This window comes from Diabrotica virgifera, chromosome 6, assembly GCF_917563875.1.
Source record: "Diabrotica virgifera virgifera chromosome 6, PGI_DIABVI_V3a".
Taxonomy (NCBI): Eukaryota; Metazoa; Arthropoda; class Insecta; order Coleoptera; family Chrysomelidae; genus Diabrotica; species Diabrotica virgifera.
This window is the reverse complement of record NC_065448.1, coordinates 122,286,492-122,314,080: the sequence shown is the minus strand read 5'-3', so window position 1 is coordinate 122,314,080 and position 27,589 is coordinate 122,286,492. Positions and strand designations below refer to the sequence as shown.

Here is a 27,589-nt window from a genome sequence, read left to right as displayed (position 1 = left end):
GTCCAAAAGGCCTTCGATCAGGTCTGGCATGCCGGACTGATTGAAAAATTACGCCGTTTTGGACTGCCAATAACTTTTATCAAAATCATACACTCCTATCTCTCAGATCGAACAGTACGCGTCAAAGTCGCAGAAATATTATCCACCTCCTTCACTCCACAAGCGGGAGTGCCACAAGGCTCAGTACTAGCCCCAATATTATACACAGTTTACAACAGTGACGTTCCCAAACCAGCTAGACGATCCGAGTCAGTCCTACTATTTGCGGACGATACTGCCCTTCTCACCGCAGGCTCTTTAAGGGGCACTCGTGTAAAGCCTTCTGTATTCGAAAAAGCCCAAACATTGCTGGACAGAATGGTCAGATGGTGTAACAGGTGGAGAGTTACGCTCAACGCCACGAAAACCCAGATGATCGCCTTCAGACATCCTAGTAGCCGATCCTCATTCGAGGAGGCTAGGATCGTTCTCCAGGGAGAGAGGCTTGAATATCGTCCTTCGGTGGTCTTTTTGGGAGTTCACTTCGACTGGACTCTCAACTGGAACACTGACGTTACAAACACCTTAAACAAGGTAAGGAAGAGAGCCTGTCTCCTGGGAGCACGTTCTGGAAGGTTTGGAGGTACGTCCAGCAAAACACTTGTACATACGTACAAAACCTTCAAGGGAAGGTTGTATCCGTCTGTACTAGTACATCCACTCGCTAAAATCCCCAAAATAGTCGACAGAATACGTTCTCTCGGCAGCAAGTATACAGTGCGCGTCATCAACGGCTCTAACATTAGAGCCAAAAACATCCTAAAAACACCTTGCAATAGGCGCGGTTTTAGACTCACCGGGATTCCCAAAAATAAAGTTCCGTCCCTCCGGCTAAACTTCTTCAATAAGCTAGAAACGAACTTCCCGATGAGTTCCACGAAATTCTAGAAAACACTCCCCTACTATATCGCAGATAACCAAACTGCATCCCAAAAGCTGAATCCAAGAGCCGTTCCACAAGTGACAGCTACCTTTGCTGTTTGGCGGGTATCTAACGCAGAGATTAGCAAATACAGGACATAGCATTTCTTCTCGCTCGCTCCAGCTAGCCCAGCACATAGCAAAAAATCACCGTCTAAACCCACACTTCTCAACAACATGCTTCCCTTTGGAATCAACCATGTTCCACACACTCCCGCAAAAAAAAGGGAGTTCCAGTACCCTGAAGAGGCTCAAGCCTAAACGGGGAATAAATAACATGTCTTGATTGGATAACTGAAGGAGAGCAGCCAGGAACAGTGATAGCTACAGGTTGATGCTGAGGAGGCCAGGGTCCGAATTAAGCTGTACCTCCATAGGAGAGAGAGTGTGATAATACAACTGGGCCTCGATTGTTGACCCTTCGCTTCGTTATCGAACGTATTATTCGCTTCGTATACTAAACAGATACAAAGCGAAAACGTTCAATAACGAAGCGAAGGGTCAAAAATCGAGGCCCTGAGTTTTTACAAAAATAGGTGAAAATCGAATTCGAAATTCTTTACCAAATATAAGATATATAAAGAATAACACAAATTTTACGAACTAATTGATTAATAAATTGTTGCTCTTTCCGCTATTTCGATATATTTATGAGCCTTGTTTTTGCCACTCTCAGGTACCTATTCAAAATAGTTTTACCCATTTGGAGCTGTATTCGTTGATTTCATATTTTTCACTTTTATGCCGCTTTCTGGAATGACTTTTTTCGTTTCGAATAAAAACTGAATCAAATTACTACACAACCATCTGATATACAAGACTCAAAACATATGAGGAAGGGTCTCATGGAGCAGATGAGCACCATGCTCAACCTTCTTACCACCGTCGTAGCAAAGATGAAGTGGTGGCAGAAAAACTAAAATTTGTGATGTGGAATGCGAATGGATTAGCCCAACAAAAAAATGAACTTATTTTATACTTGACAAGTCATAAAATTAATCTAATATTAATATCAAAAACGCACTTTACAAACAAGAATGTCTGAAAAATTCCATACTATACAGTTTACCATACCATGCATCCTGATGGAACCGCCCACGGTGGCACTGCAATAATTATTCAAAACACAATCAAACATCATCTCGCAACTTGTCTTGCAAAATAATACATACAAGTCACAAACGTAGTTGTAGAAGACTGGACAGGCCACATTACTTTCTCTGCGGTTTATTGGCCTCCAAAGCACAAAATAACAAATGAAGACTTTTAAGAGTTCTTCGACGAATAGGCAACCGATTCATTTGTGGCGGTGACTATAATGCCAAGCATCAGAGTTATGGTTCTAGTCTAGATACGACCCGAGGAAGAGAGCTATACAAAGCAATAAACAATGATAATCTAGAAGTAGTAACAACACGAGAACCAACGTACTGACTAACCGACTTAGATAAAACACCTGATCTTCTGGACTTTAGCATAACTAAATAAATTAACAGGAACTATATGCATGCGGAGTCATGTTATGAACTTTCTTCCCATCATTCGCCAGTTGTTATAACACTAAATAAAAAAAAAAAATAAAAAACCGAAAAACAAACTAGAATATCTTTAAACAACTGGTGGAGGAGCGACTTCAACTAAACATTTCCCTAAAGACCAATGAGGAGATCGAACATGCAGAAGAACACCTAAACTTAGTTATACAATAAGCTGCCTGGGACTTAACGACACCCAGCAACAATGAAATGAAGAGTAAATACACTTCAATGTCAATAAGAGAGAAAATAGCCCAGAAAAGGAAACTCAGAAAACAGTGGCAAGCAACTAGAGGGCCACAAACAAAAACGCAGTTGAAAAATGCTGTCAAGGAGCTGAAAGAAATGATAGCACCAGAAAAGGATCTACAATTCAGTGAACACATAAAACAACTAGATACAACTGAACAAACAAACTACTTCCTATGGAAGGCTACTAGAAAATTAAAAAGACCTCAATACAATATATCACCATTAAAAAAAGAGCAAGGCGGATGGTTAAAAACACCAAAGGAAAAAGCAGAGACATTTGAAAACCGCCTAAGAACTGTGTTCATTCCCAATAAAACAACTCACTCCAACCAAGAGGAAACAATAAACCAAGCACTTGAAGAATCATACCAGCTAGAATTACCAGAAAAAAGATTCAAGAAAAGTTAAATAAAGGCCACAATAAGATTCAATGCCAACCCTAAAAAAGCTCCAGGGTGTACGACCTAATCACAGGACAAATATTACAAAAACTGCCGGGAATAGGATGTACATATATAACACAATTATTCAATTCAATCATGAAAATCAGCTATTTCCCGCCACAATGGGAAGTAGTCGAAATAACACCCATTTTAAAACAAGGCAAACCACCTGAAAGGGTGGAATCATACTGGCCCATCAGTCTACTACCACTGCTATCCAATGTGTTACAAGACTAACGCCTCTCCTAGAAGACAAAAGAATAATTCCAACTCACCAATTTGGATTTAGGCAGAAACATTCTACCATTCAACAAGTACATCGAATAGTAAACAGAATCCATAAAGACCTTGAAGCATCCAGATATTGCTCCGCCCTGTTCATAGACATAGGACAAGCGTTTGACAAGGTATGGCACCAGGGGTTGCTCTATAAGCTGAGGAGTTGTTTGCCTCTAAACTATTACATACTACTAAAGTCATACCTTACAAATATACGCTTTAGAGTTAAATACGACAATGAAATATCAGAACTCCAAACTACGAATTTGCTAAGTATCCTCACGTAATAGCTAGGTAGTCTGAATTTCGCACCAATTGCATCCCTAAATAATTCTAGAATCTAAAATAGTATCAGAAAACGAAATAGAGGACAATATTGAACAAGCAAAAATGTCATAACAAATGCACTAAAAGAAACAGAAAGGTAGTGCTGCCCCATTGTCATGACTTATGGAGAAAAATTAAGCCAAAATACCAAAGAGTGAATAAGTAAAAAAGACATATTATCTTATCTTTCCCTGCATTATCAGTCTTAGCAGTTCATATCTCTCTCCCCTCATTACGTGATATTGTAAATTTCTTATTTTTATTGTGCTTATTATTTCGTATTCTTTACCCATTTCTGGCAATACTTCCGGGTTAGTTTTCTTCTGTATCCGTGCTATTCTAAGCATCTTCCCGTAACACAATACAACACCTCATTTCAACGTACTGTAGCTTATTTATTTCTTCTTGCTTTAATGTCCAGCTTTCAAGACCATATTGCAGTATCAAAAATACGTAGTTTCTCAGAGTTCTTCCTCTCAGTTCTAATCTAAGGTCTTTGTTGCAGAGCATTGTTTTCATTTTTACAGCGCTATGACACCAGGCGTTGCTCTTCCGAACTTGCACGTTCTCAATATAATATTATGTCCTCTTAATATAAACGGATATATTAATATAAACGGATTGACATGATTCAAAACAGCTATGTATTACTTTTTTCAAAATTATTGGTTATGACAACTTATTAAAACATTAGTGACTTTTCAATAATGTATTAATTTTGAATTAAACTTTCAATGTAATAATTTTATAAAAACAACGAAGGACCATTAACCACTTTTATTGCGAAACAATTATTTATCTCATCTAATATAATTTTTTAAAACGTAGGTACTACTGTATTTTAGCTGCTCCGGCACAAGAATTTTGCTCTAGAGTGTTGCCAACATGGCTTGAGTTAGACACCAGGTTTGACGATACCGTTTGTGAGCCGTATAATAAATATATAGGTCGATGCCTTGAGTCGAACATGGCGCAGATGGTAGATGGAAGAGTACGTCAGTTGCTAAATGATACATCGCGGATGATATATTTTTAAAGAATAAATTTTTGAAGACGCTGGTAGGTATATCTTCTTGATCTGGCTTTTCCATATACTATACACTTGATACGCAGACGTATCAAGTGTACATCAAATATATTTTTTTTGTCTTTATGCTAGTACGGGACATAATATACACACTTTATGACCACACGGGCATAATATTATAGACCATTATATCGTTGGTCAGTAAACTATGAATACCGAATAATGAGCTAGAACGGTAGCAGATATTCGTATCCATTAAGCGTCTCTGTGTAAAGACAATGAAGTGGACATTTCTAAGTAACAAGACATTTAGTCAATACAAGTATACTCATTACTCCCCTGGGCTAGTGATAAACTAGCATCTATTGCTACTGGCTGTATGACTAATTAATGTTTATGCCACTAAAAAAAAAAAAAAAAAACTAGTATGACAGAAAAGTGTTTTTCTTATTTTATGGCGTGGCTTTAAGAACCAAAAGTGATAACATAAATAAAGATAATATAAATTTTAATTTTATTTTACAAATATAAATTTATATTTTAAAATTTGTGTATAAACTTGTAAATACAAAATTATTTTCCAGAAAACAGATTCTATTTTTTTTTAAATATAAAATATATCCAAACTGACATTTTTTAAAGAATATTTTTATTAAGTAATTTAAGACAAATCAAATCATCCCGACAGTTTGATTTCAATGTAAGGTTCTTTCTTCCTTGCCTGCAATATTTTTGAACACTTTTTATTTTTTCTTTACTAGAACAAAATGCGCTCCAAATATTTTTGGTTTCCAAAATATTTTATATTCATATTATTATTTTTATATATAGATACTTTTTTATTAATATAGGGTAATTTGTAAAGAGTAGGTTCTGAAACCAAAAAAAGTAAGTAAAGTTTTCGATTTAAGTGCAGACTTTTTAATTTAATTTTCCATTTCCAACAATCGTTTTCTCCGATTATAGCGACATCTATCGATAATTCGAAAAATGTCTCGAATAAAAGTTGCTTATTTTCATAAAAACAATCCAAATCTGCAATACAAATTGGGGGTTCCTATTTAAGATTTTAAAGTAAGCTCCCACCCCCACCTTCGTGGAGGGTCGTGTTTGGTGCCATTCGATAGATTTTTAAAAAATATTAAATACGTGTATTTTGCAGGTTTTCGATCTGATGTTCATTTCGCGAAATATCGCGGGGTTTGTATTTGAAATTTTAAATTTACGTCCCACCCCTCTTCGTGGTGGGAAGTATTTGGTTTCAATCGATAGATTTTTGAAAAATATTAAACAAGTATTTTTTAGTTTTTCGATTCGACGTTCATTTCGCGAAATATTCGCGTTTTTCTTGTGAAATTTTGTAACTCATTTATTTCTTTACACCACGCTTAAATCGTCGGATTTTGTAACTGTTTTGCAACGTACTTAACTTACCTTATCTTAATCTGATGGTTTCAAGTTTTTCTAAGGATAGATCTTTTTCCGGTCCCCCCCTTAACGAACTCCCCTGCATTAAGAGCCAATATATGGTAGAGGTACATTTACAGGCTACAAGGTTTCTCCCTATGTGATAATCTGACGCGCTCGAATAACTGCAAAAATCCCCGCTTGGGCTCCCCTAGCATAATAGAGTAGATTGTGCGTACACAAACTCTATTGAACTACACCTTGAACAGTGGTGTCATGGCAAAATTAGCAGTGTGGGAACGCAGTGCCGGAACGCACTGCTAATTTTTGTGTACAAAACCTAAATTCTCTATTATTTTTTTTCTTTTCTTAACCAGTGCGGGAACGGCGTTCCCACGCGTTCCCACACCATGACACCACTGACCTTGAAGCAGAAATCCAATAATAATTATTATTGTTTTCCTTTGGTCTAAATTCAAATATTTCCTCTAGGTTCGTAACAAAAAATATATAGTATTAAATACTCTTTTTGTTGGTTTAGTGTTGTAGAACAATTTAATTTCACTTTAGTAGGTAATACCTACTACGTATTTGCAGATATCCGCAATGTACATATCACCGTTATTGCACAATTCAAAATAAGCCAAAAATCAATTGCCGATATTCAAGCGGAATTTCTGATAATACAATTTAATCGCCGAAATTGAGTGGTCGCAATATACCAGTTTACAAAGTAAAATGTTCTTTTACACGCCGCTATTACAATCATACTCTGATGCATGTATTATTATAAATTATTATATAGTAGTAGGTGTTATAAAGGGTGTCTCCAAAAATGGAACTTTACATGGGAGAATAACACGTTTTCATTGACGAACAAAGTTTTTAAAATAATAAAAACTTCGCGGCTACAGTTCGAACATTTTATTACTGACATACTGTTATTGTTATTATTTATAACTATGTCATAATCTCAATCGAGTTATTATCACTTGTTCATTATGGTTGGGTGTGTGTGGTAATTTAGTGCGAACACTTTCCAGGATATCGTAATTTATTTAATGTGGACTTCTAGTTATTTTGCCAAAAATTGTTAAAATGATTTTTTATACGGGCGTTCTAGTCAGTCATCGCATCTTAAAAAATTGTAAATTTGACTCAGAATTGCTTTCATCTTGTACACGTTCGTCCGCAAGTTGGTCTATTTTGATTCCCCTGACTTTATTGTACGATGGCACCCATCACAAAGTGTTTTGTATATATTGTGTTGATAATGGTATCAGTTGGTTTCCTACTACCGCTATAATTTGATTGGATGGTTATAGTTGCTGTAAATCTACTTGTAGTCCAGGGCACATCTGTTTTGAGATGGACGTTGAGAGGTGACTCAAATTTTTTTGCAGAAATTGCTTAAGAATAACTCAAATAATAATATTTGAATTATCCTCCCAGTCAAAATGGTCCGGTACATTGTTTAAATAATCAAAATGTCAAATTATGAAGGAAAAAGTCGATTTTTTTATTGGTTTTTTGATTATAACTTTAAACTATTCATTTCTGAGAAAAGTTGTACAGACATAAAAGTTGCGTTATTAAAATTCCTACATTATAGAATTGGTTAAAAATTTAAAGATAGTCACCCTTGTTGCTAAATAGCAATAATTGCGAAAAAAACGATACAAAAACAAGTATTCGCATTTTACGTTTTTCAACAATTTATGCTAAACTTAGGACCTTCATATTCTACCCAAAAAAACTTTATGATATAGTAAAACTACACTGTAAATTTCAATAAAATCAGTTTAATAGATTTTGCAAAATAAATTTTGCAATCCAGCTTTCGCCGCTAAAAAATTCATTTTTTTTAAATGTTGCAGGACTGAAAATAAAGCAGATAGTAAGTTGAATTTTTTTTACTTATAGAAGTGTACTGTACCCTTCATTTGCAAATTGAAAATTAAAATCGATTAATTACCACGGCGTCAGGAATTTTTTTAAATAAACATCCATTTTTGGTGCTACGCGCAGGACAGCGGTGTTCGATTCACACAAGAGGATTTCCACCAAAATTTCTTCCAATCTTTATCTAATATATTATTTTCTTATTCTATATTTTGTTGTATTTTAATATTTTAATTCCACAAAAATCAAACTAATTTTATTATTGTTTGTAAAATATTGTTTAAACAATTACATATGTTTAAAATAATAAACTTTTATTCTCTATAAGAGAATAAAATCTTCTTTTATTAAACTAAGTTAAAATATATGAACAAAGAAAGGTTTTGCTAAAAAAAGTGTTATTTCAAAGGGTAGAGTATGGGTTTTTATTTTGCAATAAACAAATTTATTTATTTATATCGAAATTTAATAAAAATTAAAATGTATCAATCATTATCAAAGGTCATTGGAATGCTCAATCAGAGCAAACTATCCGCAGTCCTGCGCGTAGCGCCAATAATTAATGTTTATTTAAAAAAAATGCTGACGCCGTGATAGTTAATCGATTTTAATTTTGAAACTTGCAAATGAAAGGTACAGTACACTTCTATACGAATAAAAAAATTCAACTTACTATCTGCTTCATTTTCAGTACTGTAGCATTTTGAAAAAATGAATTTTTTTTGCGAAAGCTGGATTGCAAAATTTATTTTGCAAAATCTATTGAACCAATCTTAATGAAATTTACAGCATTGTTTAACCATATCATAAAGTTTTTCTGGGTGAAATATGAAGGTCCTAAGTGTAGCAAAAATGGTTGAAAAACGTAAAATGCGAATACTTGTTTTTGTATTGTTTTTTCGCAATTATTGCTATTTTGCAACAAGGGTGACTATTTTTTAAATTATTAACCAATTCTATATTGTAGGAAATTTAATTACGCAACTTTTATGTTGGTATAACTTTTCTCGAAAATGAATAGTTTTAAAGTTATAATAAAAAAAACCAAGAAAAAAATCAGATTTTTCCTTCATTTTTTGACATTTTGATTATTTAAACAATGTTCCGGACCTTTTTGAGAAGAAGGATAAGTCAAATATTATTATTTGAGTTATTTTCAAGCAATTTCTGCAAAAAAATTTGAGTCGCCTCACAACGTCCAAATGTACTAATATTTTTACAGATGCGCCCTGGTCTATTGAGGAGTCAGATATTTTAATGCTATAAAGTGCAGATTTCGTTTTACAGACTTTCAGAGCCTCCAAAACTCCATTGATTCTCCAGTAAATATGATAATGTTTAAGGGGATACATGCTTCTAATTTCTCTGCTCCGGTAAGCCGCTGCTAACCCCGATTGAGTTTGTGATGCTTTAGTATAAAAAATGTGTTTAGTGTTTAGACTTTGTGTATGAGGATATTATGTGATGATATAATTGATGGACTTTTATTGAGTTATGGTATGTTGTGCGATAGCAAGTAAGGGATTTATTTACACTTAGTGGAATAGTTGACAAGGGAGGAAGTTTTTGACTAGTTTTATGGTAATTCTGAACTGATCAAAAATCGCAACCACTGGGGTTTAGTCTTAAATGAAAAGGGAGTATGTTTTGTGTGAAAGTAATTGGGGGAATATGAAAACGATCGTGCTTGAAGCGTCCAAACCTTGTATTTTTTTATGACATTTGAGTCCTATCATTGAAGCAAATGAGATTCCGAAAATGCTGTGTTATAAATTGTAAAAATGTAACAGTTCAATGTAACAATCAATTCAAGTTCTATTTCTTTCCAAATTATAAGCACAAATTAATATAGTGAGAAAACTGGATCTCTGTCATAATAAAGCAGAAGTAGGTAAGTAACATAACCTAAATTCTGCATTTAGTATGATCTGCAATTATTTAAGTGAATTTAATTAATTAATTGTATCTTACGATGGACATGATGCATGATGCCAATAACTGGTATCGTAAATGTTTACGTTTATGATAAATATTGTTTATGTTTACCTTTTCATAACCCCTCTCTTGAATTCATATGTGGAAATCCACACGCAAAAATTGTATTCGCTCATTTTTAGAGCTAAACATCCATTAAGAGTTTTTTGAAGTTAATTATTGATATAAATTACAATTAGGATTGTACTGAGAGTCTTATCACAGCAGTCAATGAGTAAACAGGTTAAATTGTAATTATTCGCTTATTGTTTTTTGCAAAAAGTTAAAAACGCGTTTTGTGAATGTGTTGTATTTTAACGATTAACATTGGTAAGGTGATTTTATTTAAACACGTATAGACAACTTAATAAATAGGCCCCATATTTCCTGGACCCAATTAATCTCTACATCATGGCATCCTCATCTACGTCAACTCAACCTAGTTTTACACCAGACCAACAATCTCTACAACCTAAAAGTTACTCTTCCGTAACCAAACAACCAACCTATAATGTTTTCCATCAAGAAATCAAGCAATTGTGTTCGATGTAATTGACAACACCAAAATTGAAGATTACCAATGAATTAAATGAATTTTATATTCAAAGTTTTTCATCAACAGAATGTGCATTTACTTTGAAAATGAAAAATAAGAGGATGATTTTATTACCAGCCATGTAAAATCAAAGTTAATCAACAACTTTTACAAGCACGTCGACTAATCATATCCAACCAACGACTAGTACTCTCAAACGTATGTCTATCTATTCCACACTCAATTTTAGAATCCGAACTGCAAGCACTTGGTGTCGCCCTTGTAATTTATGCGTACAGGGACTTCAAGTCCTTCAGGCGACAAACCTACATATCCCCTTTAACTAATCGTACCTTACCCGACGATGTCTCCTCATGATCACTCATGACGAGACATCATATAAAATATGGTTATCTTTAGAAACCCAGACTTGCCAACTAGGTATGCAAAAATACCAAGCATTCAGCAAAAGACTGTCCATCAAAGACATCTGTATCAGGCGTCACCACTTTAATTACTCACAATACAGAAGCAGATGAGAATTCTATCGAAAATGGTAACAATCAGGCGACTGAAGAAGTAACTAGTGGCATCGCACGAAATCAAACCGAACAGAACGATCAAGTTGTGCAAAATAACTACTAGCACAAAACTCCAAAATAACCAAATAGAAACAGATCAAATATCACAAAACGCACAGTTTTTGAGCGTTCCACAACTCCTTCATTAGAATATATTTTTGAAGTACCAAAAAACAAAGGGAATAAGACTAAATTAAACCAATACAATACCTAAAAAAGACGTTAGAGGAAATGCTGAAACCTACAGAAGAATTATTTAAAGACCAAAATTCCAGTTATCCCTTAAACTATAATCAACTAATAGATTTGGTCGAAAATTGTACAACTTATTCAGACCCACTAAGAATTGTAAAAGTGTGTCAATAAAATTTCTAAATAGTACGTTCTTTAAAGGTAAAATATTGCAAAACCTCTAAATTTTAAAGAACCACTTGGATTTACATGAAATTTGGCATACACATAGCCAACAAGTCAAAGAAAAAAAGTGATATTGTGCCGGTGTGTGCTTTTGCCCTAGGGGTGAGTTTCACCTCCTTTTGTGGGTGAAAAATATATGTTCGAAATAAGTCCGGAAATGGATAAAATGACTATTCTAAGCAACTTTTGTTCTATAAAGTTTTTTCACCAATTTAATACTTTTAGAGTTATTTGCGGGTGAATACATTAATTTTTCTACAAAATAACCACGTTTTCAGGCGGTTTTTCGCAAATAACTCAAAAAGTAAGTGTTTGGCCGAAAAATCTTATCAAAAATATAGCACGTAAACAAGTGAAAAACATTAGGTCACTATACCTAGTAGAAGCAGAGTTATAGCTAATGAAAAATAGGTTCATATTCGTCAAATTCCAAATCGAATATTTTAACGTGCCATAACCACAAAACGAAGAACTTTTTTGGGGAAAACTCATTTTAACTTTTTCAAAGTGTTTAAAAATGCCTATTTTTGTTTAAAAAGAAAATTTAGCATCAAAAGTAAACAAGTTACGCTCAAACTACAGTTGGTCCCTTTTTTGGTAAGAAATCGGGAAAATCACCCCCTAATTAGCATTTCAAATGAACTTAATTGTTACCACTTCACAAGTTTTTTACTCGCGTATGTATTGATCATATGATCTGTAAGTTTCATCGGTTCAAAGTCATTATTTTTGAAAGAGCTGTAGTTAAAAGGACTTGAACGAGTCACTTATCACAAGTGTATGCAAATTTAGAAACACCGAATCCTAACCAATTTTTGCCTTACAGAAAAACAAAAGAATTTAAATTATTAAAAAAAGTATAGCAGACTTTTTTTATTGTTTAATATTTTTGGTATTTCTATCAATTTTTAAGTTATTTTGAAAAAAGCAATTTTTTTCAAAATTAAAATTTTTAAAAATTTTACTTTAAAACCAATTTTTTTCAAAAATAAACAATTTGAATCGATGAAACTTACAGATTATATAAGCACAACATAAGTAAAGGAACTTGTGAAGCAGTAACGATTAATTTCATTTAAATTGCTAATTCGGGGGTGATCTTCCTGATTTTTTTTTTTTGCCAAAACAAAAGGAACCAACTTTATTTTGAGCGTATCTTGCTTACATTTGATGCTAGAATTTTTTTATAAAAACAGAAATAAAGCTTTTAAACACTTTAAGAAAGTGTAAATGTGTTTGCCTCAAGAATGCTTCATTATTTGGATATTTCACATTGAATTATTCTATTTGGAATTTTTCGAATATTAACCTATTTTTCATTAGCTATAACTCTGCTTCTGCTAGGTATAGAGACCTAAAATATACATCATTTTTTTCACTTTTTTATATGCTATAGTTTTGCTAAGAATATTTTTTTCGACAAAATGCTTACGTTTTGAGTTATTTGAGAAAAACCATCTAAAAACGTGGTTATTTTGTTGAAAAATGAACATATTCACTTGCAAATAACTCGAAAAGTATTGATTTTTTGAAAAAACTCTATGGAACAAAAGTTGCTTATAATTAGTCAGTTTATCCATTTCAGGACTTATCTTGGACATATATTTTTTCAACCCTGAGATGGGGTGAAAGTCACCCCCAGGGCAAAAGCACACATCGGCACGATATCACTTTTTTTCTTTGACATGTTAGTTATGCCTGTGACAAATTTCACGTCAATCCAAGCGGTTCTTTAAAATTTACAGCAAAAATCGTGAAAGAATGTACTAAAAGTGACAGATGTACTGTCAAAAATATACCCTAAACTAATTGACCGAAAAAATAAAAGTAGGTGCACCCGAATAAGAAATAAAATCCTCCGACAAATTGATCCAGACTTCCATACCGAAGTAGAAAGCGACACCTCTATGGACACATATTCCTGTGTGTGACATGTGCCCTTACCGTAAATCATTGTTTATTCCAGTGTCCGGAATTAACAGATCGACAAATCTACAACAAGTATAAGAAGAAGAAGAAGAAGAAGAAGAAGAAGAAGAAAAAGAAGAAGAAGTGTCAGAAGTATAAAGTGCAACGGAAAAAGTTCAACATACCACCAACATTAAATAGTGCACTTGGAAAAACAGTGTATCAAAAAACATGTTCACTTTCTTCAGAGACCTTTTACCAAAGATATAGTATTTTACTTTACTTTGTATACATTTAGGGCTTTCTGTAATTGCCTATTGTTATGGTTAATAATCTATTACTTTTAATTTATAATTTTGTAACACAATCCATACACGCTAATAACATAACCCTGCGACGCCCTGCGTGGTTGATGCGTAATGTAAGGAAAAAAGGATTGTATTAAATAAACAAATTTAAGTCATTTTATTGTGGGATCGGTAGTCACCGGAGGGACCGCAGACGTTCGGATACAATTAGCGTCTCTTTGCAAAGACAATGACGTCGACTTTGCAAAGTAACAAGACACTTACTCAACATACACACTACACATGACACTAATACTCATGTTGTGACTGGCTGAATGACATAAAGTCCATGCCATTAAAAAAAAAAGTCATTTTATTTGTAGTTTATGTAGTACTAATAAATTATCAGTGCTAAAAACTTCGCTAATCTATGACATTCGGGATCTCTAGTCCGAACTTGCACATAGCGAATATAGTCTAGGCCTCAGTTGGTCACCGTGGCCTTTTCAATTCTGATGGGCAAACCCAAATATATCTTATGTATTTTTGGCTGCTAATTACGAGTTTAGAGCGTTGATTTTGTGCCGAGTGGTAAAAAAATTGTTGAAAATAATTTAATTGTTTATAAGGCTCTCGCTCGTAAACATAACGAGATAAAAAATGTTTAAAAATAAAATTCCATCCTTAACCCGGGAGCAGTCGCGCCGTTAGAAAAAATCTAACATTTTATCCTTTGTGTTGTTCTGAAGCTATTTTCTTGTGGCATTTTTTATAATCAAGTATATTCAAATGGGAAATAGGCCACAATTTTACCTAAAAATGATTTTATTAACGTTTCGACGCCCAAGTCGGGTGTCGTTGTCAAAATACAAAATAATACTAAATAAACAAAAATGGTGTTGCTTAGTAAAAAATTCTTCTAATAATTTATTTAATCTGACTCATTTATATCGGCAATTCAGACACGTATTATACATTTTAAAGTAGACGACTTTAAAATGATATTGCCAATATTGATGAGTTGCGTTCCTGGGACGACTTTACTAAAAGATAGTTCATTCGATTACATGAAATCAATCCCAACTCAAGAATATCCGCCACAAAAAATCATAGCATGTGATCTGCCTTTAAAAAGACAACCAAATGCAACGGTGGCACTGAAATTCTCGCGTTAGAGATTCCATAGTAAATCACGAGGGAAAACCAGGAAAAACCTCGTGATACTATCCCGACATCGTAAGTATTTGGATTTACATTTAGTTTATTCTCAAAAATAATACCAAATTCTGACTTGATATTTTAAATTTTAAATAATACTAAAATACTAAATATGTACTAACTCGATATGTTACTGATTTACTAATTGTGGTATTTTCTTTCTATTGACTTCCTCCTTTAATATGGGTAACCACATCCTACTGCATTCTACCGAGGAATTTGCGACACAATTGGTTTCATTTAGCATAATTAGAGCCGCTTCTTTGATTTTTCTCTTTTTACTATCTGCTTCTTTCAGGACTATAGAACATATATATATATATATATATATATATATATATATATATATATATATATATATATATATATTTATTTTTAGCATCTTATGACGTCCCCCCATGTTAAACCGTAGTCTCTCGTGGCTTCCAGGTCTTCGTGAACTCCGATATACGGTTGCCACGAGGACTTTCCCTAAAATGTATCGCAAATGAAAGGTACCACTTCCTACAATGCTTACACAAAATATTGGCCGGACGTCCTCAGTCACGTTATCTGTATAATAATATACACATTACTTGGAGCAATTGCCGTCAGGCGCGCCATGTTCGCTTGCTGTATATCTAAAATCACTTTAACGGTTTTGATGGCATCCAAATATATATTTATTCAATTTGCGGTTGTAGTGGTCTCCGTATATTTGAGTTTATGTCCTCATGGCTTCCACTGCGCTGTTGTCACCTCAAATGTTGGAATTTAGACTTCGGATATTTTTATAATTGATTATTGTAGTATGTTGAAAAAAATATTGTTGTGATATATTAATGATATTTTTTGTATAATTAACAATGTATTTTTTTTCACTGCAAAAATAAAAAATTAAAAAGTATGTTCATTAAAATTGATGAATTTATCATAACCAGTTGCCGAATCTGCTGGTCTAATTGCTCAATTGTAACATATTATAGAAGTGTTAAAATTGAATTCTTAATTTTTTATTACAAAACTTTTACCTCGACAGCGTAGGGTACAAGAGGACGGCTTAAGTAAAGTAAGTACAAAATTTTTAATAATATAATTTGTTCAACTAATAGGTGCAAAGGTGTCTGGAAAATAATAAAAATGTTTAAAACATTGCTTACTTATTTCATACACTCAATGTATTTTTTTATGTAAGGATATAGAAAATAATATTTTGAAAAATATTTAAAATATAGTAGTAAGTCTTAAATTTCACATTACATAAAGTAGTTAAGTCTGCTAGTCTACAAAATTAAAAACAAATAGAATACATACTTAAAAAAAATTAAAGCACTCATGCCATACCAAACGAAGTACATTCTTACATATTTTAAAAAGAAAAATCTTTAATTTTGCCCAACCCGACTAAACTATCGGCAGGTAAAAAGTCTGCAGTATGCGGGGGCCCTACTGTTGAAATAGATTAGAAAATTAAAATAAAGTTATCTACCATTATGAAATTCTAATTTGACACAAAAAACTGTATCCTGGATTAAGAACAAGTGTGTAGAATACTCTCGTGAATTAAGAAGCGTTTCTACTGTAGGGTGACCATATCATAAATTTGAAAAAAACGGGACAAATCCAAGCAGCAGTAGCGCACCTATAATTTTTCTCTGGGAGGAAGGGGGTTGGTTTGGGCGTCGAAATTTTTTTCTATATTTTGTGAAAGACAAGTTACATTTTCCTGCTATTATTTATATATTTTTCATATGCCCTGGGGGAAAGGGGGTTTAACTCCCAAACCCCCCCTGGGTGCGCAACTGCCAAGAAGGGTTTGGAAAACTAAAAAACTACGCTAGAATGACGTGGATAAACAACCAATCCGTCAAAACAAAACAGGGAAGAATAAAAAATAGCGAGAAACACAGCAAACTCAACAAATAAAAAGAAGAAAAATGACGGGTTTCGCTGGAGGACATTAAAAAAGACAGAAAACCATCAAATATAACAATTTTACAAAAAAGTCAGATAAAAAAATACGTCCAGCATTAAAACAAGAGTACTAAAAAACAAAAAAAAAGAGAAACCCTGTTTGAAGACAAACAGATCAGCAGAATATGAGAAGAATATTACGAAAAAATGCTATTCGGTATGAAGGAAACAGATGAAGAAGAACAAGATAACAACGAAGTAGAAATTTTCACAGAAGAAAACGTACAAAAACAAATATTAAAAACATAGAAAACGGAAAAGCAGCAGAAGAAAATGAAATAACAGTGGAAAAAAATACAGAGGAAGAGAATTACATAAGGAAATAAACCAGCTAATACAACAAAAAATATGAACAAAACAGACTACCAGCCGATTGGAACGCAGATATTATAGTAGGTGCCTATATACAGTAAAACCCCGCAAATCCTAACTAATTGGGGGGACAGCCTGTTCGGATTCCGAAAAGGTCGGATTATCCGAAAGTTAGCCTAACTAATATTTGAAAGTTTACTTTGTCGTTGATTTTGAGTCGCTGTGCCTGTCTCTCTCCCTCTTCCACCCATCTCAGATTGATGTCACTGATGCAGAGCCAGTGTCATCATTTGTGCTTAGTCGTTAACTCCATGGCTTGATTTCTAATTTGAATAAGCTCCATTTTTCCCCGTTCCCCTATACAAGATGGATCAGAAAACTAAGAAGAAAGTGTAATTACAGAATGGATTGAAGCTGACGACAAAGGGAGCGAAGAATTTACGGATGAATACATTGTAGACTTGGTTCAACCTCAAGGCAACCCTAATGACTAATGAAGATGAAGAAAGCGAGGAAGAAGTTTCCCTGTCATATTGAGTGTCACACGCAGATGCCACTAAAGCTCTGGGTGTGGCTCTACGTTACGTGGAGCATAACTCTGCTGCATTACCAGTAGATGTAATGTTTATGTGTAAATAGAATTAGAATTAAACAATGGTTTCGAATTCACCTGTATAAGTTGCAAGTTGGGAGGGTCAGGTAGTAAAAAAGTTACGAATTGGCCGGTGTACATTTTGATTTGAAAAAGTTTGTCATTAAGAGTTACGAGTTGGCGCATGTCCATTGGAAGAAGGAGAATGTCACGGTTAAAGAATTTAAGGGGCTGGTTTAGATGCAGTTCTATAGAACTCTTTAGAGCAGAGGTGGATCGATTAAAGATAGTGATGATGATATCCAACCTCCGATTAGGAGACGGCACTTGAAGAAGAAGATATTAGATTTTATTGATTATGCCGCCCCCTTGTGATGCCGCCTGATGCGGCTGCCTAACCGCATCATAGAACGGCACGGCCCTGAAAATTACAGTCTTTTCGTTTAAGTCGCTACAGGTAAAAATAAGTAATTAAATATCTTATATCAGATAGAGTATTCATTTTTAGTAGATGAACAAAGGTTTAAAATGGCAGTTTTTGAATTTTGGTACGATTATTTGTTGCTTCGGAAGTTGCAAAAATAAACTTTTGCAAAAATAAACTTAAGACTGATATTACATGAAAAATTGGGTCAAACAGTCCATGTTCGGTCCAAATATAACAAAAAATTTCAAGGTGATTCGTCAATTAGTTTACATTTTATTCAATTTGTTTAATAAAAAATCCTTTTCTTTGCAATGATAAAGCATGCTTTTCTTCATAAAATAATAATGATACAGCAATTTTGTGGAAACTACATGAAAGAAGAATACTTATGTTTTCAAAGTTTTTAAAAAAATAATAAAAACTCATTTTTATCATTCCGAAAATATTTTAGTAAAGTAGAGTCATTTTTGGCTTATAAACAATTTGAATAACTTTGTTAGTATTGACTGCAAACTAAATTAATCGACTAAGGGATGGAAAAAACCTACCGGTTATAACCTAAACCCAGTTTTTTTAATTCGAAACAACCGGTTTTACCGGTTGTTTTTTTGTCCCGGTTATAACCGGTTTTTTTCTTTTTAAAGTAATAACCATTGAAAAACCGAATAAGTTGCCTGAGGAAAAAAATTAATTTAGAGAAAAATGAAGAAATTTCTATATATTTTCGATCTTAATCATATAATATTATAATTAATAAATGCGAAGTAATTAACCCAAACAACCATAATTCAACTTTTATTTACTAATAGAGAACTGGACGAAAGTGTCACATCAGCTTTTATGAAACAATTTTGAGAATAGTTATTTAGATTAATAAATATTTCAAAGACTGGTGAAATGGTGCATGTGATGATAATATTTACATAAAAGTATGTGATCTGCTTGAAATCGATATTCCAACCATCATCAGCTAAAAAATTGTTTATACTTGAGTACTTTGAGACTTGAGACTCTTGTATAATGTGAATACCGAAATACGATTAGGAATCTCCATTATGTAATTTTTAAACAATAAATAATTCTTAGGAAATAAATGGTAGGTATTATACAAACGTATTAAAAAATATTACCTACTGAAATTTTTTGATGGCAATAGAGAAGTAAATACTGAATTGGTTTATCGAATTTATTTTGTAAAATACCTATAAGTCATTTGGACATTTTTTAAAACTTGATAGATCCAAGGGACATTTTGATAGATCGATAGGATCATCACTTTTGGGAATATCCCAATTATTGACAACGCAATATACGCCGACGCCGTCTACAACGAGCGACGAATCAGAGATTGGGGCACTCTGGCCCATTTTTAGGGTAACTTGAAAGCGCCTGGGAAAATTTTTATAGGTTGAATTGGTTGGGGAATTTTTCGGGAGGAAAATTGAGCAAACTAAAGTGCAATATAAATGTAACATTATAACTTATTGAGTATTTGCTTTTGATTAAAAAAAACCGAAAACCTGTTTTTGGAACAACCGATTTTTTGACCGGTTATAACCGCCAGGTTAAACCGTAAGTTAAAAAAAAACGGTATAACCAAAAACCGGTTTTTTTTTCAACAAGCGCCATCCCTAGACTTTAGGATTTAAAAAGCTGGTACTTTTACATTATTATTATATTATCGGTTTATAACGTTCTTCGTCTTCCGATACCCGTTCGCCATTCCTCTCTGTCCGTACATTGATCTACTTGCAGACCTCTTTCATCCATGGCTTTGTTTATTCCTGCCTGCCAACTTTTCCTCGGTCTACCTCATCTTCTTCTATCTTGCAGTTTCCATTTTTGCCCTTGTTTTGGGATTCTGTCTTCATGCATTCTTTGTACGTGACCAAACCATCGTAGTTGTATTTCGTTGGTTTCGTCATTTATTGTATGTGTGACCTTCATTATTTCTCGTATCCATTCATTGGTGACATGTTCTCTTCTTGATCTTCCTGCAGCCCTTCTCCAGAAATCCATTTCGGTGACCTCTAACATTCGTTTTGATTTTTCCTTCATATGCCATACTTCGCAGCTGTATGTTATAATGCTTTTCACTACGGCGTTATAGATCTTTTTCTTGTTTTGGTTGTTTACCTGCTTGTCCCAGAGTACTGAGTTTAGGAGCCTAATTGCTTTCCTGCCCTGAGTATTTCGTTCTTTAACGGCTCCGTCTAGTGTTCCATCATTCGTGATTTTCATATTCACACCCAGGTATTTATATTCGTTACATTTACTGATTGTTTCTCCTCCTTCTATAGTCGAGGAAATGAAGCATTTTGACTCGCAATTTTTTCGTCCAGCATGGATTTACTTGAAATTTTCACAGAAGGTAGGGCGTAGGGAATAGGCCAAGGATCATTTTCTATATCATGCCGCTGTACGCTAAAAGCTTGGGGTGGTTGCCACCCCATCTCGGGGACGGGAAATTTTTATTGCATTTTAACCATGTAAATCGATGTAAAAAGTAATTCTAAGAAAGAAATGTTTTTTACATTTTCTTCGTAAAACTAATATTTTTCGAGTTATTCGCGCTTGAAAGTAACAGTTTTTCGACGAAAAAATCGACTTTTTTAGAGGGTTTTTTGAGAATACCTCGAAAAATATGCATTTTATCAAAAAATACTGTAGATATGAAAAATTTATCTTTTAGTAACACAAATTACCCCTGTAGTTATCACATTGTTTTCGATGTGTCCTTTTACATAAATGTTAAAAAAAAGTTTTACCTTGATTAATTACGGTCAAAGTTAGGCACTTTTTTTTATTTAATTCACAGCTAGTTTCTTTATAACAATTAAGAAACCTAACTAGCGCTATTTTAAAGTTCAAGGTATGTATATAGTTTATGTGTAAAAGTTTGAGTAAACTTGAACAGAGTTGTTAATATATCTTTAAAAATGACGTCCTAACGAAATCGACTCGTGGTCTGTGGAGCGGAATTATTAAAATCCGTGCACTCAAAAAATGAAATTAACTTTTCAAAGATATGTTGCGCTTAATATCTCCGGAGTTTGTTGATGGACTTTGATCAATATTTTTTAAATTTATATATACCTGTAGTTTTGTAGAGTATGTTATGTACACATATACCCACCTAACAATACAAAATGTTATGTATACATATACAAGTATATGTATACATATATAATTTCATAAAAATCGTTCAAGCGGTATCGGAGGATTATGGCAACTAACATTACGACAGGAGAATTTTATAGATGTAAATAAATAGATAAATATTAAAAAATAGGGGTTGGTGGTAGAAAGGTGAAAATTAAGGGTTGTATATATTTTTAATGGTACATAATATAAAATGAAGGTAGACAATTTTCTCCAAAACAATAAAAAAGTGGCAGGGGGCAACCCCCCTTATAACGTATGGGTGTAAATAATAGATTACCACCTATTTTCAGTCCTACAGAATATACGTGTAAAATTTCATAAAAATCGGTCAAGCCGTTTCGGAGGAATATGATAACTAACACTGTTAAATTTTATGTACATAGAAGTAACTGTGAATTAAATAAGTAATAAAAGTGGCTAACTTTGCTCGTAATTAACCTAGGCGAAAAGTTTTTTTTTGAAAATTCGTGTAAAAATATCAGCTTTTCAAATCCCAACGCAGATTTAGTCAATATGTTAATATGGTTATTAAAATTGTTTAGAAGCCAAAAATGATTCTACTTTCGTAAAATGTTTTCAGAATGCTGAAAATGACTTCTTATTGGTTTTTTAAATAAGTTAAAAATATAAGTATTCTTCTTTCCTGTGGTTTCCACAGAATTGCTGTATTATTATAATTTTCTGAACAATAACATTGCAAAAAAAGCTCTTTGTGATAAACAAATCGAATAAAATTTAAACTAATTGACAAATCGTCTTCAAATTTATTGTGCATTATGGACTGTTTGACTCAACATTTCATGCATTATCAAAGTCTTAATTTCATTTTTATAACAATTTTTTTATAAGTTATAACAATTTTTTTATTTTCGAAATTTAGTTTTATTTTGCAATTTCCGAAGTAACAAATAATCGGATCAAAATTTAAAAAAATTTAAACCTTTGCTTATCTACTAAAAGGTGAATAATCTAAATAAGATATTTAATTACCTTATTTTTACCTGTAGCGATTTAAACGAAAAACTGTCATATTTGACCCTTATTTGTTAATTACTAAAATTCTCGTCCGAACTGTGACGGGCATTGTTGTATTTATAATGTAATAGTTATAACTCCAAAAAACCCATTTGCAACCTGGCTGGTCAAGTGTCCCGACAAAAACCTTATTTTTCTGGACTATTGCAACTAAGAGAAGAAAGAAAAAACTTAAAAAAAATGTTACAAAAAGAAGCAACCGAAGAAGGAAAAAGCAGTAGAAAGGAAATACAAAGAAAAAATATAGCGGTTAAAAAGCAAGCCAGGAAAGACAAAAGATACTATGTATATGATATGGTAAAAATGTCAGAAAAAGCTGCGCAAGAAAACGACCTGAAGATACAGTACAATATCATCCGAAATTTGACAGGGAAAACACTAAACAGTAATAAACAAATCAAAGATAAACAAGGAAATATAATTAAATCAGAACATAAAATAATACAAAGATGAAAACAACACTGCGAGGAAATATACTCCAAACACCAGATATAGACGAAGATAACGTAATACAGGAAATAAACATTAGAACAATTGAAATTACGAAAGAAGAAATACAAAACACACTGAATCAACTAAAAAAATGGCAAAGCCGCTGAAAGCGACAACCTATCGATAAATTTAATAAAGGCGGGCGCAAACAAATTAGTAGAAATGTTACACAAACTCAAGATATGGGCCGACCAGGAGCTCCCACAGAAATGGAACGAGGGTGTAACCATTAAGACACCAAAAAAGGGCGATTTAAATAAATGCGAGAATTGGCGAGCAATAACACTGCTAAGTGCCACATTCAAAATAATGTCAAATATCATATTGAATAGACTGAAACCAGAAATAGACAAGAAACTAAGACTAAGAAGCAACCAAGAAGGCTTTCGCGCAAAACGCTCCACTATCGACCACATTTGTACTCTATCAGCACCTCTGTATCTTGTACCTGTACCGCTGTATCTCCTGTACTCTATAATTATCTTGGAACAAGCTCGTGAATGGCAAAAAAATATAAACATAATGTTTACTTTGACTTTGACTTTGAAAAGGCATTCGATAGTATAAATAGAGAACAAATGTGGAAGATTCTAAAACTATATGGACTACCGATAAAATACATCAACTTAATCAGCCTATTTGACAAGAAATATACAGCCAGACTAGAACATGCGGGAAAAATGGTAGTAGATGTAGTTATACAAAGCGGAGTTGAGCAAGGATGTGTGCTATCCCCGACATTATTTCTAATAATAACGGACTGGATCATGCAGAAAGTAAGCAATAATAAAACAGGTATTAGATTGAAATTGCATGACTAGTTGGAGGATTTGTAGTTCCCAGATGACATTTTTCCCCTAACCGAACATAGCAGCCATAAGCAAAAGAAGCTTGCAAAATACTCCAGGGTAATGGGCCTGAAGATAAAGACAAAAAAAAACAAAACTTAAAAAACAGCAACCAAGAAACTAAAATTAAAATACAAGGAAGACAAATACAGGAGGTAGATAACTTTACATATTATCTGGGATCAACCATGGAAAAAAAGGCGCTAGTAGATCAGATGTAGAAAAAAGGATAGTAAAGGCACAATATGCACTCATTATATATTCATAATGCATTAAGGAAAATCTTGAACACACGCGATATATCAGAATTGACCAAAATCAAAATATTTACAGGAAGAGACAGGAAGAAACAACTAGCAAAAAATTAAAAACCTTTATAAATAAATCGTTGAGGAAAATCCTAAAAATATACTGGCCAGATAAAATAAAAAACATAGATCTACGGAGAAGAACAAAACAAGAGAAAATAACAGTCACGATTAAAAATAGGAAATGGAAATGAATTACACAGACTCTGAGGAAGGATCGAAATAATATAACCAAACAAGCACTGGAATACCAACCAGACGAAAGAAGAAGAAGAGGAAGACCTGATAATAGCTGGAGAAGAACTGTAATAAGAGATCATGAAAGAATTGGCCTGAGATGGAGAGAAGTCAAACAGAGGGCGAGAAACAGAGAGCAATGGAAAATACTTGTATAGCAAATTTCGAAAGAATAAAACAGATAAGGATGCGCTGGGAAGGGATTACAGGAAGAGAGAGAGAGAGAGAGAGAGAGAGAGAGAGAGAAACAGTACCGATTATTATCAAAATAAAATTTAATAATATACCTAACCTAACTTATCGAAAGGCTCATCAAACAATTATTAACTTTAAAAAATAAAAATTTGTCAAGGGTATATAGTGGTATTGTTAAGTATATTACAATATAACTTATTCCATCGAAATCTGCCGAAATCCATAATCTTCTTCCATCGAAATAAAATAGAAAATCTAAAAGTTTAGAAAATACATCATTCATAACTACACCCAAGAAATAAGTTTTTCTAACCTGATTTAAGAGTATAAAAAAACGAAAACAAACAATTTACAGCAAATCCTTATCGTATATCCAAGCAAAACCACCTAATTGGCAAAAGTTATAAATAGAATTTGTCTGGGTTCTACAACTAAATTTGCACTTAAACACGACCAAGGTTAAATATTTTACTTGATATTATAAGTACGTTGTTGCCAGTATAACGGATGCCAAAGCGAGCGCTAACTGTATGAAATTATTCTTGTTAATATACACGCTGTATATTGATCGGAAGCCACGAAGAGTCAAAACTATACAGAAGCCACGAGGGACGCAAATACAATATATATATATATATATATATATATATATATATATATATATATATACTTTCATGAACATAGAGTTCAGTGGAGAGATTCAAATATAGTCCTGAAAAATATAGTCCTGAGAAAAATCAAAGAAGCGGCTCTAATTATGCTAAATGAAACCAATTGTGTCGCAAATTCCTCGGTAGAATGCAGTAGGACGTGGTTACCCATATTAAAGGAGGAAGTCAATAGAAAGAAAATACCACAATTAGTAAATCAGTAATATATCGAGTTAGTACATATTTAGTATTTTAGTATTATTTAAAATTTAAAATATCAAGTCAGAATTTGGTATTATTTTTGAGAATAAACTAAATGTAAACCCAAATACTTACGATGTCGGGATAGTATCACGAGGTTTTTCCTGGTTTTCCCTCGTGATTTACTATGGAATCTCTAACGCGAGAATTTCAGTGTCACCGTTGCATTTGGTTGTCTTTTTAAAGACAGATCACATGCTATGATTTTTTGTGGCGGATATTCTTGAGTTGGGATTGATTTCATGTAATCGAATGAACTATCTTTTAGTAAAGTCGTCCCAGGAACGCAACTCATCAATATTGGCAATATCATTTTAAAGTCGTCTACTTTAAAATGTATAATACGTGTCTGAATTGCCGATATAAATGAGTCAGATTAAATAAATTATTAGAAGAATTTTTTACTAAGCAACACCATTTTTGTTTATTTAGTATTATTTTGTATTTTGACAACGACACCCGACTTGGGCGTCGAAACGTTAATAAAATCATTTTTAGGTAAAATTGTGGCTTATTTCCCATTTGAATATACTTGATTTTATCCTTTTCCGCGATAACTTGATGAAAAAGTTTGCAACATAACTTTTCACTGGTAAGTGGCTTGGGAAAGATTGTAGTAATCGCAGATATTTTTTTTCCGTTTTTTTAATAGGCACGTCAATTGTGTATACGCCGCCATATAAAATGCTCGTATTATATGCAATAACGATAATATACATATAGGTTTAATATCTCAACAGAAAAAAAAATCTTACCATTATAGACATGTTTTGGGGATTGCGGCCGGTCTGGATAGCTCATATCTGTAACAAATATACAATTTTAATTCATTTTGGTTAGTAGACAAAGCGAAAAGAGAGCGGCGGGTTCGTTGGAAAAAATATTCCCATGAGATTTTTTTGCATAATTACATTCATAAGACACCCCAGAATAACGTTCAAGATGTCGGGTAAAAAAATTGTTGAAAAAAATTTGGACCACTTTTCATGTGGGCGACTTCTTGAAGCTCATTCTGGGATGCCTCACGAATGTGATTATGCAAAAAAATCTCAAGGGAATATTTTTTCCAACGAACCCGCCGTTTTCGACTTGTGTATAATTCGTATTTCTACAAATTCGTTCTACAAGTATTTCTAAAAAAATACTTCTTTTTAGCCTTAGCTCCAAAGTTATTATGTAAAAATAGTTTCCCCTCATTCGTAAAATTAAATTCATTTTGAATATATGTATCTTTTCTGAAATCATAAATATTACTGTCTGTCTTGTTTTTATCGTCACTCGCACTCGTGATTTTTTATGACTAGGGTCGGAATTAGTCTGATTTTATCCCTAACCATTTGCTTTTAGTAGCCATCAAATAGGCCACTTGAATCGTGATACTAAGATAATACATCAGTTTAGTATTTCTATAGTTCCACCTAGATCCTTTTAAGTAACGTAATAAGAAGAAAATGAAGTTGAATATAGTTTCTCTTTGGGGAATCTGAATAAGGGACTACTTAAATGTATTATAGAATATTTGGCATATAAAGGTTATACCTTTATCTTTAATAATAACAACTCTGTTCACACTAGTCGATCAGAAATATTTGAGCAGACCTGTAAATATACTAGATCTTATAGCCTAGTTCATTAGAAAACTGTGATCCAGACTGAAGATTTTGATTTGATGGGCTGCATTATTGAGATAATGGTGGAGACCCCAAAACAAAGAGAATTAACATGTACACAGATAGTTAAGTGGCTATTCTGGCAGTAAGGAACCAACTCAACCAATCAAAACTGGAAAGGAACTGAAAAGATCTCCTTGTAAAAAAGATTGTACAAACTTAAGGTTCAGAAACGAATGATAAGGCACCTTCAAAAGGAATGGTCAGTTACTCACGGCTCAAAGACAAGTCCAGACTAAGAAAATAATCAGAAATATTGCTAAAAATTCTCAGACAATCAGGCAATTTGATGAACCTCGAATGAACGAGAGATAGATTAAAATGGTAACCAAAATGGTGACTGGACTTAAGAAACTTGCTTAAGAAACACTTAAGAGTAAGAAAGTAAACTT

General features: G+C 33.2%; 1 protein-coding gene across 1 annotated transcript in view; it reads right to left on the bottom strand.

The window, feature by feature from the left end:
* Nucleotides 1–27,589, bottom strand: part of LOC114339634 (uncharacterized) — a 384,539-nt gene that overhangs the window by 42,963 nt on the left and 313,987 nt on the right. Inside the window, exon 5 of the mRNA XM_050652825.1 lies at nt 26,283–26,330. Within this exon, the coding sequence (XP_050508782.1) occupies nt 26,283–26,330 (48 nt within the window). The remainder of the gene's footprint in view (nt 1–26,282; nt 26,331–27,589) is intronic.